This window comes from Cnephaeus nilssonii (genome assembly GCF_951640355.1).
Source record: "Cnephaeus nilssonii genome assembly, chromosome: 15".
NCBI lineage: Eukaryota > Metazoa > Chordata > Mammalia > Chiroptera > Vespertilionidae > Cnephaeus > Cnephaeus nilssonii.
In genome coordinates this window covers 44376101-44390129 of record NC_137086.1, presented here as the reverse complement: position 1 = coordinate 44390129, position 14029 = coordinate 44376101, and the positions used below count along the sequence as shown (strand labels likewise).

At 43.5% G+C, this 14029-nt stretch overlaps 1 protein-coding gene across 2 annotated transcripts in view; it reads right to left on the bottom strand.

Annotated features, from left to right (window-relative positions):
• ALMS1 (ALMS1 centrosome and basal body associated protein) overlaps nucleotides 1-14029 on the bottom strand; it is a 151710-nt gene that overhangs the window by 120484 nt on the left and 17197 nt on the right. For both annotated transcript variants that reach the window (XM_079792033.1, XM_079792034.1), the window contains exon 3: nucleotides 2719-2914. In XM_079792033.1, the coding sequence (XP_079648159.1) occupies nucleotides 2719-2914 (196 nt within the window). The remainder of the gene's footprint in view (nucleotides 1-2718; nucleotides 2915-14029) is intronic.

Here is a 14029-nt window from a genome sequence, read left to right as displayed (position 1 = left end):
AAATGAGAAGCTAGAGCTATACAACTTTATGTTAGCAAAAATTTTGGAAGCCAGACACACAATTTCCTACCTAATGCTGGAATTATTTTATTAAAGAATTTTGCTTGACATTTTGCCGTGATATAAGCTCACTTCTTTAAAAAAAAACATTTTGTTATTAATCTTTTTTAGAGAGAAACGGAGAGGGAGGAAGAGAGGAGGGGAGAAAGAGAGGAGGGGAGAGAGAGAGAAAGGGAGAGAGGAGGAGAAAGCAGGAGAGACGGGAGAGAGGGAGACATCCATGTGAGAGTGAAACATTGATGGGCTGCCTCCCGAACATCCCTTACCAGGGATTGAGCCCACAACATAGGCACTGTGTCCACAAATGGGAATGGAACCAGCAAACTTTCAGTGCAAGGGATGACGCCCAACCAACTGAGACACATGGACTAGGGCTAAGCTCACTTTTTTATTGTTATACTAGAGGCCCAGTGCCTCTAGTGGGGTCCCTCGGCCTGGCCAGTGACCAGGGCCAATTGGGGCCGTCTTGCCCACTCCAGGGGGAGGGACCACGGGAGGTTGGCTGGCTTGGGGAGGTAGGCTGAGGGAGCACACTAACCACCAGGGGGCAGCTCCTGCATTGAGCATTGCCCCCTGGTGGTCAGTGCATGTCATAGGTACTGGCCAGTCATCCGGTCATCTAGTTGTCCCAGTGTAATAGTCACTTAGGCTTTTATATATATAGATAGCCTTTCCATTATTAAATGACTCTAGTTGAATGTTCTTTCTTATATCAAGTTTAAAAAAAACTTATGTATTCTCATTTTAACCTCCAGATTAGGATTAGCAAATACTTTTATAAAAGGCCAGGTAGTATATACCGTATTTTCTGGCGTATAAGACGACTGGGCATATAAGATTTTCCTGTGTTAAAAAGTCATCTTATATGCCAGAAAATACGGCATGTGTGTGTATACACACACACACACATATATTTATTTATACACACACACACACACACACACACACCGTATTTTCCAGTGTATAAGATGACTTTTTAAACCAGGAAAATCTTATACGCCCAGTCGTCTTATATGCCGGAAAATACGGCATTTTAGACTTTGTTAGTCATATATGGTTTCTGTTGCATATACTTTTTTTTTTTATAATCCTTTTAAAAATGCAAAATCCATTCTTAGCTCATAAAAAATAAGGCCTTGGCTTGTAGTCTGTAATTTGCAAGCTCCTGCTGTACTCCATTAAAATACTCATACATGATACTGTTAGTTTCTGTTTACTGGGTTGTCTTCCCAAAAGAGTTAGCTTTCATCTATATATTCCTAGCATCAAACATAAAACAGACACTTAGATATTTGTTAAATAAATGAATGAAAATAAGCTGCTTCCACTTTAGCATGACAGCCTTTCGAAAACCTGATTATAGCAAAGCCTTCTTTCATCTACTATCATAGCCATTTCCTCCCACAAAGAAACACTAATGTTATCAACATATTTCTTAAAATGTGAAACTAAAATTAAAGTTGACTTTGATGATCTACGTCACAGAATTCATTGGCACTAATATTTTGATTTGGATAGCATTAGCTTATGTTTGAAAAGAACTTAACTCCTATTCATGATCCTTTAAAAAACTCTTGACAACTTCAAGGTTGAACCCATTTCTCTGACAAAAGCGAATTCTAAAAATTGTGGGACTGTATTTTATTTTCAATTTTTGAAAACAAAATCTGAAGAAAGGAAAAGCAAAGAAATATTTGTCTGAATTATGATTTAGGCATGAAAAAAATTTAAATTACCATATATTTTTTAGCATTTTTATATATTTGCAATGATCCGAAGTAGTAAAAGTACAATTTATTCTATCTCCTATTTTGATTATTTGAGAGGCATTTAAAGTATACCTTTTGTAAAGAGCTAATAAATCAGTTCCATATACAGCAAAGCAATAAGATCTACCTCAAACAAGTCATTTAACCCTGTATCTAAATTTTTGGTTCTGAAAACTGAGAATAACAACATATGCCATAATCAATTCTAAGAATCTAATGAGGTAAACATGAACATTTGTTTTTTTGGTTGTATTTTAAGGAGTATGGGTCTCCATTGCCGAGTAGTCAAAGGATAACACAGGCCCTAGCCACTTTGGCTCAGTGGATACAGCGTCGGCCTGCGGACCAAAGGGTCCCAGGTTCGATTCCGGTCAAGGGCATGTACCTCAATTGCAGGCTCCTCCCCGGCCTGGGACCTGGTTGGGGCTTGTGCAGGAAGCAACCAACCGATGTGGTTCTCTCACATCGATGTTTCTGTCTTTCCCTCTCTCTTCCACTCTCTCTAAATACCAATGAAAAAATATCCTCAGGTGAGGATTAAAAATAAAAATAAAAATAATAATAATAATAATAATAAAGGATAACTTGGTTTACCCCAAGAAAAACGTCCACAAATTCAGAACTGAGAAGGCATACCTACTAAAGAGGAAGTTATCAACTTTCTGCCTTCTGTGAGCAATAGCGTATGATAAAATGAGGGGCAACTGCACATTTAACATAACTACACAAGCTGTGGAAACCAGAAATAAGCTAATATCTTTGAGTATATCTTTACAGAACTCCTTAACTCAAGAAAGGATTTAAATGAAGGACTTGCAATCCCCCAAAAGTAAATATTTTATAAATGTGAGGTATTAATACTAGTTTAAGGGGAAAAAACAGGCATTACCTAGCAATGGAGAACAAAAGAGACCTCTGTTGCGTTTCTTTACTTGATTTTCTGATTGGGTCAATACACCTTCCTCCACAGAGAGGAAGTCTGCCGCATCTGTCCCTTCCTCTCTCACATTAAACCTGGTGTGAGATGTATCCGAGGTGTGGGAAGAGTCGATTTCTTGAGGAAGAAAATGCCAAGATTCTGTTCTCTAAAACAATAATTTTGAAGGAACATATACTAAGTTATTAACTGAATTAACATACATATTAACATTTGTATTAAAATGTCCACTCACATAGCTTCCTATTTGATAACAATCTCATCAAAGTTCATAAAAAGTAAAGCTTTTCTTTCTATTTTTCCCAATATTAACTATATTTTAGACCTCTTTCCCATTACTACTTATCTCTTAATTTGAATCTGCCAGTAAACCTTGAACAGTTAGTTCTCATCATTAAAAGAGTAAATTTGGGCCTGACCCAGTGTGCCTCAGTGGTTGAGCATTGACCTATGAATCAGAAGGTCAGGGTTCAATTCCTGGTCAGGCCACCTGCCCAGATTGCAGACTCCATCCCCAGTAGGAGGTATGCAGGGGGCTATGGATCGATGATTCTCTCTCATCATTAATCTATCTCTCTCTCCCTCTCTGAAATCAATAAAAATATTTAAAAACAAAAACAAATAAGAAGGAACCAAGATGGCGGCATAGGTAAACGCCAATACTTGCTGCCTCCCACAACCACATAAAAATTACAACTAAAATACAGAACAACTATCATCCAAAACCACGGGAAAGCTGGCTGAGTGGAAGTACTACAACTAGAGAAGTAAAGAAGAAAGCACATTAAGACTGGTAGGAGGCGCGAATGGGCTTGAGGCTCAGAACAGGCTGGCCTGGCACCTGAGTGTGCCACTTTTTTAATCAGGAGGGAGATCGCGTGTGTGGAGGCTGCCCAGAGGAGGGAAGGGTCCCAGCCCCACACCAGACCTCCAACCCAGGGTTTCAGAGCTGGGGAAAGAAGTCCCTACAGGCAGTAAGAACTACAGGCTGGCAGACCTGACTGGTTTGGCTCAGTGGACAGAGCGTCAGCCTGTAGACAGAAGGGTCCCAGGTTCGATTCCGGTCAGAGGCATGTACCTTGGTTGTGGGCACATCCCCAGTAGGGGGTGTGCAGGAGGCAGCTGATCGATGTTTCTCATCAATGTTTCTAACTCTCTATCCCTCTCCAATCCTCTCTGTAAAAAATCAATAAAGTATCTTTAAAAAAAAAAAAAAAGAACTACAGGCTGTAACAATCAGTGCAGATTGGGGCTGAGTGACACACAGGCTCTGCTGGAGACCCAGCTGCTCCTCTTAAAAGGCCGGCACCACGAATGAATTTACAAGCTCCCACTTCCTCTGAGGTCCAGTGTTGGGAAAGGCTCTGGGGGACCCAGACACATACGGGGAGAAACTGGACTGACTGGCATCGGGAAGGAACTCGGGGGTGGCTTTCTTCCAGATGGAAGTGCTCGGAGCGGGTCATTGTTCCTGTGCTGGGAATTCCCAGGTGCAGGGCTGACTGGCAGCCATTTCTGTTTGCTCAGCCCTGGTGATTCCCTGAGACCACACCCCACCCAAGCTGGGGGCAGAAGCTTTTGCATATGAATGGCCTGTCCTTTCTCAGCCTAAAATCTGTCAAACAAGCTACAGCTGGGTCAGGGAGCCCCAAACCTATCAATAAAAGGCCCAAGCCCGCACCTGCACCAGCTTGACTTGCTTCACAGCTGGGCCCTGTATGGACACTTCCAAATCCGATACAAAAAAAGAAGAATCTGCAGATCTCTCTGTAGCTCCTGCTGGGTGGCACCAGGCAGTGGCTGACTTTGCACCCCCCTGGAGACCCAAGAGCCAGTGTACCCACTGCTCAGTGTGAGACCATACTAGACTACAATTCTTCACACCCATAAGTGACACACTCAAGGGGCAGACTCAGTGAGCACCAAAGCCCCACCGAAGCAAGTCCTGCTGCATAAGGGTGTCTCCTGCACAGCAGCTCTCCCACTGCAGTCGCAGCTGATCCCCACAGTCAATTGGCCTGGAGGTCAATTCCTCCCAGTGACACCAACAGCAATCAAGGTTCAACTACAACAAGACTGTGCATACAGCTCACAAAGGGGTGCACCAAGAATGTCCACCTCAGGTGACTGAGGAGGCTGAACCACTGGGCCCTATAGGACACCTACCACACAACGCCACTCTATCAACTCAAGGAGACCTAGCAGTTACCCAATACATAGAAACAAACACAGGGAAGCAGCCAAAATGCAGAGACAAAGAAACATGTCACAAATGAAAGAAATGGAAGAAAGCAAACTACTGGATATAGAGTTCAAAACCACAGTTATAAGGTTACTTGAGAATCTGCTAGAAACCTCCAAGGAACTTAGTAAAACCTTCAAAGACCTTAGTGAGAATGCCAAAAAAATGGAAAAGGACCAGTCAGAAATTAAGCATACACTGACTGAAATAAAGAATAATATACAGGGATTCAACAGTAGACTAAAGGATCCCGAGAATCAAGTCAATGATTTAAAATATGAGGAAGCAAAAAACACCCAACCAGAAGAGCAAAAAGAAAAAAGAATCCAAAAATGTGAAGATAGCATAAGGAGCCTCTGGGACAACCTCAAGAGTACCAACATCCGAATTATGGGGGTGCCAGAAGAAGAGAGAGAGCAAGATATTGAAAACCAACTTGAAGAAATAATGACAGAAAACTTCCCCCACCTGGTGAAAGAAATAGACTTACAAGTCCAGGAAGCACAGAGAACCCTAAACAAGAGGAATCCAAAGAGGACCACACCAAGACACATCATAATTAAAATGTCAAGAGCAAAAGACAAAGAGAGAATATTAAAAGCAGCAAGAAAAAAACAGTTAGTTACCTACAAGGGAGAACCCATACGACTGTCAGCTGATTTCTAACAGAAACTATGCAGGCCAGAAGAGAGTGGCAAGAAATATTCAAAGTGATAAATAGCAAAAACCTACAACCAAGATTGCTCTACCCAGCAAAGCTATCATTTAGAATTGAAGGTCAGATAAAGAGCTTCACACACAAGAAGAAGCTAAAGGAGTTCATCACCACCAAATCAGTATTATATGAAATGCTGAAGGGTATTTTTTAAGAAGAGGAAGAAGATAAAGATAAAATAATTATGAACAACCAAGTGACAACAAATACATATCCATCAACAAGTGAATCTAAAAATCAAATGAATAATAACTCCGAATAACAGAATAAACTGGTGAATGGAATAGAATCAGGGGCATGGAAATGGAACAGACTGACAATTCTCAGAGGGAAGAGGGTGTGTGTGTAGCGGGGGGGGGGGGGGGGGGGAGGGGGGCGTTGTGTGGGAAGAGATTAGACAAAGATGTTATATGCATGTAATGCAGTGCCTATGGACACAGACAATAGGGTGGCGAGGGCATGGGGTGGGGTGGGAACTGGGTGGAGGGGAGCTATGGGGGGGGAGGGGGGAAAGAGGGACATCTGTAATAATCTCAACAATAAAGATTAAAAAACAAACAAAAAATAAATTTGATTCTACATGATGAAATCTTATAATTTAATAATAAAACTGAAAAAAAATTCCAAACCTAACGCCACAATATTCTCAATATGTGACTACTTTACTGAGTTCTTATTAGCTGTACCAGTTTCTAGTGTACTCTGCTCCTCTCAATAACATCATATCATCCATGAAGAGTGATACATTTGTCTCTTTCAAATGGCATGATTCAGCAATGCTTCTAAAAGTATCTATGGGAAGGATCAGTTTTTCCTACTTCTAATTCATCATAGGAAGATATTAAAATACTAATAAACATTAATAAGTAAATACAAATAACACATAATAAAAACTACTAAAAATAACTAGAAAAATGAAATTTAAATGATATATAAGCCCAAAATACAAGCCCAAATATTTCTAGTTCTAAAAAACATAAAAATCACTCTGTCAAAATGCTGTAAAAGTTTCTGAATACTTCATCTTAATTCTTTACTCATCTCTTGAGAAACCAATAATAAGATTTTCATGGACTGGCACCAATCCATAGACCTTAGCAATAATTATTTTAAATTTTTAATAAAAATACTTAATTTATTTATTTTTGTTTGTTTTTTAATCCTCTCACGGGGTCACGGGGATTTTTTTTTTTTTTTTTTTTTATCCTCACTAGAGGATATTTTTCCACTGGTTTTAGAGAGTGGAAGTGAGAGGGAAAGACAGAGAAACATCAATGTGAGAGAAACTGATTGGTTGCCTCCTGCACACTGAGGTCCATGCCCTTGACTGGAATAGTTACACACTTTTTTTTTTAAGCCCTAAGATAAAAATATGGGTACATAATGGGGTTATAGTTTGGGTGGTAGGAAGACACTGAAGTTTCATCTTTTGCTCTTCACTTATTGCAATAGGAGATAAAATCACCAATTGAAAATGAGGAAGGAGAGTTCAGTAATTCTGAGAAGGAATAAATAGTCATTTTATCAAGTCAACTCACCAGGAAAATATAGTAGGATTTCCAGGCAATGCCAAGTGCCCTTGTGGTTTAATGTCATCAATTTAAAGGAAAACCTGTCTAGATATATGCTTTCTTCAGCAATGCCCTGCTGCTTAGATTCAGATAAGAGAAGATTCAACCAGAACTGAGCTTTTGCAAGGCAAATAGGATAGTGGGAGAAAAGGACAAGAAAGTTAAAGATGTTTGCAAGGTAGTGATTATAAGGATGACTATGAACTCTTAGAGCGGTAAAGAGGGAAATATAAGTAAGAAAGGATTTTAAAAAATTTTAAGTGTGATAGTGTAGTTGTCTTCATGAGGTTAAAGAAATTATTATAGAGGACACAGGATGGGCAGGGGAACAAATAGATACATCTCTTAGCAGTAGTGAGAAATAAACTGGGACCAGGCTCAAACCATGGTCAAGGGCTGAGAGATGTATCAGGCACTAGAGATGTTGTAATGAGAGTCACAATATGACTGGAATACCCCTGCTTTAAATCCCTTTATTGGACTATTCCTTGTAGAATTGAGTGCTTTCAAAAGAAAAAAAATTAAAATTAACCATTCTCATATTTCTTTTATTTTCAGGTATTAAAATGTAAAAAATATGTTCTGATAGCAATTTGATGCTATATATTTGACTAATTTATTCAGCATAGAAGGGAATGAGATATTTTGGAATGTCAAAGGTTTATGTTCCATAATCCCATAAGCCATAGATAAGTAATGTTAATATTTTAGAATATTTCTCTCCATTCTTTTCTCAGTATATAATTGTAACACTGATATAAGGTAGTGGATAGTTGTTTATCTTTTTTTTTTCTTTTTTCAGAGAGGATGGAAGAGGGAGAGAGAGATAGAAACATCAATGTTGAGAGAGAATCATTGATTGGCCACCTCCTGCACACCCCCTACTGGGGATCGAGCTTGCAACCCAGGCATGTGCCCTTGACCAGAATCAAACCCAGGACCCTTCAGCCCACAGGCTGACACTCTATCCACTGAGCCAAACCGGAAAGAGCATGAGGATATTTTTTTCCATTGATTTTTAGAGAGAGTTTCGGAAAGGAGGGAGAGAAAGAGAGAGAGACAAACATCGATGTGAGAGACACACATTGACTGACTGCCTCTAGCACAAGCCCTGACTCAGGCCAGGGACTGAACCTGCAACCCAGGTAAGTGCCCTTGAAATGAAATCAAACCTGAGACTCAGTGTGCAGGCCCACGCTCTAACCACTTAACCACGCTAGCCAGGACTATTTTATTTCTTTTTTAATTGTTGACACTATTACAATAAATTTATATTGTAACATTACCTTTCTTATTTGGCAGTGGTAGATCAAACTTTTAATCATATTTGCTAGCAGTCTTTAACATATTGTCATATATAGTTGTATTAAAATTAATGAGCATCTATGCCATCTAGTGCAGGACTGGTGGTGGTGGTTAAAGCATCAGCCCGTGCACCTGAGAGTCTCGGTTCAATTCCCAGTCAAGGGCAGGTACCTGGGTTGCAGATTCAATCCCAGTTGGGGGTGTACGGGGGGGGGGGGGGGTAGGACGCAACCAATTGAAGTGTCTCTCTCATATCAATGTTTCTCTGTCTCTCTCCACATTCCTCCCTCCCTTCCTTTCACTCTCTCTAAAGCAACCAATGAAAAAAATATCATTGGGTGAGGATTAACAAAACAAAACTAGATTAATCAGCCCTAGCTAGTTTGGCTCAGTGGATAGAGTGTTGACCTGCGGACTTAAGGGTCTCGGGTTCAATTCCAGTCAAGGGCAAGTGCCCCAGTTGCAGGCTCAATCCCCAGTAGGGGGTGTGCAGGAGGCAGCCAATCAATGATTCTCTCTCATCATTGATGTTTCTACCAATGTATTTACCACTGCCAAATAAGAAAGGTAATGTTACAATATAAATTTATTGTAATGGTGTCAACAATTAAAAAATCTCTCCCCTCTCCCTTGCTCTATGAAATCAAAATAATATATTAAAAAAGGCATTACCATCTCACGCCAATTTTTTTTATTTGCTTCCTATATGTGATCCTCCCACTTTCATTCTCTATGAATCATTTCTCTCCCCATGCAAAGACACTTGCATGATTTCCTATTATACAATACTACAGGCCCGAAATTCGTGCCTGGGGGCGGGGGGGGGGAGGGGACTCAGCCCAGATTGGGAGAGGGTGCAGACCAGGCAAAGGGACCCCACCAGTGGCAGATTGGGGCTGGGGAGAAACACGGGAGGTTGGCCAGCAGAGGAGGGATTGCAGGAGGGCTCCAGGGTGTGTCCAGCCCGTCTTGCTCATCTCGCTCAGTCCCAATCGGCCGGAACTTAGCAGCAAGCTAACCTACTGGTCGAGCATCTGCCCCCTGGTGGTCAATGCATATCATAGGGAGCAGTTGAGCGGCCTTAGCATATCATTAGCATATTCCGTTTTGATTGGTTGAACGGCTGACTGGACACTTAGCATATTAGGCTTTTATTATATAGGAGGATTTTTAAAAATCTCTGTTCAGCATTCCTTTTATTTCTACGTATTTTGTTGCTATGTTTCTATCACACAATGAGTCCTTGTATAATACCTTTTCAATCAGTACCAAAAGGCCTTTAAATCTCTAAATATTTTGACATTTGTGTGCAGGAAGGGCACATAAGCAGTTGAGTGTAAAACTGGACATATAAATTTGGGATATTTAAGTATAAAGCTCTGGATCTAGATGAGAACCATAACATCCCAACACTTCAAGCAGAAGGAAGAAAACTCAAATGTGTACTGGACAGGGAGGTAAACAGAATTCAGTAAATCTGCCTGGAACTAGAGAGTGATGGGATTTGTAGCCAACTATGCACTGCACACACACTTTAATAAATGTTCTATTTCAAAAATTTTAAAACATTGTGCCAAAAAATGTTTCTGCAAACTACATTTGGGTCATATTCAGTTCCACAGCTTGCAATCTTTGATTCTGGGGTTTAAAGGGGAAGATAAAGCAGCAAAGAAAACTGAAAAAGAATAAATAGGCAGAGGAGTAGAAAGAAAACCAGGAGGAGCCAAGAAATTATTTTTAGAATGTATGAATAGTTAACAGTATCAAATGCTAGCTATTGCATGCACCTAAGATGAAGACAGAAAAGTGTTCACTCTACTCAGCTACATAAACATTGTCGGTAACACTTGCTTTCACAGAGTTGAGATCAGAACCCAAAGTAGATCAAGTAGAAGAACAAGTTGATCCTACTCGGTGATATAGAGCATATGAAGTTGACCCTTAAACAATACCCGAGGATTAGAGGCACCAACCCCTATGTGCAGTCGAAAATCTGCTATGACTTCTGACTCCCCCAAAACTTAACTAACCTCAGTACCCACAGGGGATTGGTTCCAGGATCCCTGTGGATACCAAAATCTATAGATGATCAAGTCTCTATATAAAATGGCATAGGTCAATGCATACACTCAGCCCTTTGCATGGGAGAACTCTCAACCATGGGTCAAAAACAGTACAGATATTTATGAAAAAATTCTGCCCAGCTGGTGTGTGCCCAGTGGTTGAGCATCAACCCATGAACCAAAAGGTAACTGGCTCGATTCCTGGTCAGGGCACATGCCCAGGTTTCGGGCTCGATCCCCAGTGTGGGGCATGCAGGAGGCAGCTGATCAACGACTCTCCCTCATTATTGATGTTTCTATCTCTCTATCCCTCTCCCTTCTTCTCTGAAATCAATAAAAATGTAAATAAATAAATAATTTTAAAAAATAACATGTATAAGTGAACCCACACAGTTCAAACCTGTTTTTCAACAGTAATCTGTATATTAACCCTTTGCACTTGCTTGTTTTCTCGAGCTGCTACCGATGCTAACCGTGTCGAGTCACACTCAACATCTGAGTGCAAAAGGTTAAAAAAAGAAAAAATAGGAGGAGAACCAAGATGGCGGCAAAGTTAAACAAATAAACTGCGCCGCACACAACAATTTCAAAAATACAACTAAAAGACAAAGCGTCTACCACGCAGAACCACAGGAGAGCTGGCTGAATGGTAGATTTACAACTAAGAAGGAAAAAGAAAGAACAAACGTGGAAGGGCTGAGGTATGGAGGCGCGTGAATCCGGCTGGTGGCGGGTGAAGGGACGCGCGGCTTTTTTTCCAACGCTAAGGGAGATAAGCTCCCCATCACTCTGAAATCCAGTTTCTGGGGACGCGCGGGAGACCCCGACACCTATGGGGAGAAGCTGGACTCTCGGCCATCATGTCGGAAAGTGAGAGTGACTTTCTTGCAGAGGTGCGCCCAGCAATCAGTGTTTACTGCGCTGGAGCACGGGACGCGGGGACTTGGAAACGGGAAAGGCAGAGAAGGCAGAAAAAGCAGACCTGCAGCCATTGCTGTTTGCCACGCCCTAGCCTAGTGACGCCCTGAGACCCGCCCCGCACATTCTACAAACCCGCCCAGGCTCCAAACAGCAGCTTTTGCATATAAATGGCCTGCCCTGTGGCAGCTTAACCAAATAAACTGCAGTTCCAGTCAGACTGCTCCAAAACCACTCAAGCAAGAGGAGAAAACTGCAGTTTTTGCTGTAACTCCTGCTGAGTGGCCTCAGACAGTAGCTGACCTGCACCCCATTGGAGACCCAGAAACGAGGGCATCTAGTGGTCGGTGTGAGACGACACCAGATTTCAACCACTCGCATAAAGGACACATTTAAGAGGCAGACTCAGTGAGCGCCAAAGCCCTACTGGAACAAGTCCCGGCCCATAAACGTGTCTCCTGCACAGCAACTCTTCCTTTATACATACAGCGGGTCCTCACAGCCAATTGGCCGGGAGGAAAATTCCTCCTAGTGACACCAACAACAATCAAGACTTAACTACACAAAGGAGGACCAAGATGGAGGCATAGGGCGGATGCCTGATTGTTGCCTACCACAACAATTTTGAAACTACAATGGGAAAACAGAGCAGACACCATCCAGAACCACCGGAGGGCTGGCTGAGCAGATGCTCTACAACTAGAATAAAAGAGAGGGGTACGCGGGATGAAGCTGATGCCGGTGAGCCAAAGATCACACTTTTAAGAACTACGGCTCAGGCGACGCAATGGCACCCTGGAACGTGCTCGGCGCAGTTCCCCCGGCGGTCTCCGGCTGAGGGGACGGCTCCACTCGCTGCTGAGCAAGGACAGACGAGCCCCTGGGAGACATGGGGTGGGAGACCCCGTGCTTGCTGACCTCCGAGTCCTTCGAGAATCTCAGTGCCCCGGAAGCGGCCAGGTGCGCACGCCCGGCGACCAGCCACCGCTGCAGACCCGAGCGCCGACGCAGCAACCCCGGACCAGCCCGCCACCGCGCACCGGGCACACCAGAGCTTCGCCGAGCCCGCCGCCCAACGAGTTCCGCGGCAGCCGCCCCGGAGCTTTGAGAAAATGGCCGAAGGAATTGCTGAGAAGGAATTGACCGATGACAGTTGGGATCGGGAAGACGAGGCCCCGCTGGGTCCTGGATCCAGGAGCGCTCGCCCGGTGACTGGTCGCCACTGCAGACCCGAGTGTCGCCGCAACGACCTCGGACCAGCCCACCGCCGCGCACCGGGCGCACAGGAGCTTCGCCGAGCCCGCTGCCCAACGAATTCCATGGCAGCCGCCCCGGAGCTTTGAGAAAATGGCCGAAGGAATTGCTGAGAGGGAATTGACTGACAGGAATTGGGATCAAGAAGACGAAGCCCCGCTGCGTCCCAGGTCCGGGTGAGGCCGCACGCCCCTGGGTCCGGGTGAGGCTGCGCGCCCCTGGGTCCGGGGGAGGCCGCGCGCCCCTGGGTCCGGGTGAGGCTAGAGCCCGGGTCCGGGTGAGGCCGTGCGCCCCTGGGTCCGGGTGAGGCTGGGTCCCAGGCCCGGGAGAGGCCGCGCACACCTGGGTCCGGGTGAGGCCACGCGCCCCGGGGCCCGGGTGATGCTGGGTCCCAGGTCCGGGTGAGACCGCACGCCCCTGAGTCCGGGTGAAGCCATGCCCCTGGGACTGGGCGAGACCAAACCAGAGGGAGTCGGACCTGCATTACCACCATTTGTCCACCATCCAGAGCTGAAAAGTCAGTGCCGACATGTACACATAAGGAACTGGTGGACATTGAAATTGGGTCTCAAAAGAACTGTTGGTCCAGAAAGAAACTCACTACAGACTGATTCATTTGCCTGTCAGCATAACTATTATTGCTCGTCTCACATTCGGTTCTTATAAGTATATTTCTAGTAACACATGATCTCACTCATCTAGGGGAAATGATGAACAACATAGACTGATGAACAAGAACAGACCCAGAAACAAGGAGGCATCGATCGGACTGTCGGGCCTCAGAGGGAGGGTAGGGGAAGGTGGGGGTAGGGGGGGAGAGATCAACCAAAGGACTTGTGTGCATGCATACGAGCCTAACCAATGGTTAAGGACAACAGGGGGGTGGGGGCATCCGTGGGGAGGGGTGTGGGATGGGAATGGGGGGATGAGGACAAATATGTGACACCTTAATCAATAAAGAAATTTTAAAAAAATGTCCTCTCAAAAAAAAAAAATACAGTTTATATGATTGTCAACATAGAAAATCCTAAAGAATCTACAAAAAAGCTACTACTAGAACTAGTAAATGAGATTACCAAGGTCATAGGATACAAGGTCAACATAAAAAGTCAATAATAGCCCAACCAGTGGTTGAGCATTGACCTATGAACTTGGAGGTCACAGTTCGATTCCTGGTCAGGGCACGAAATAACAC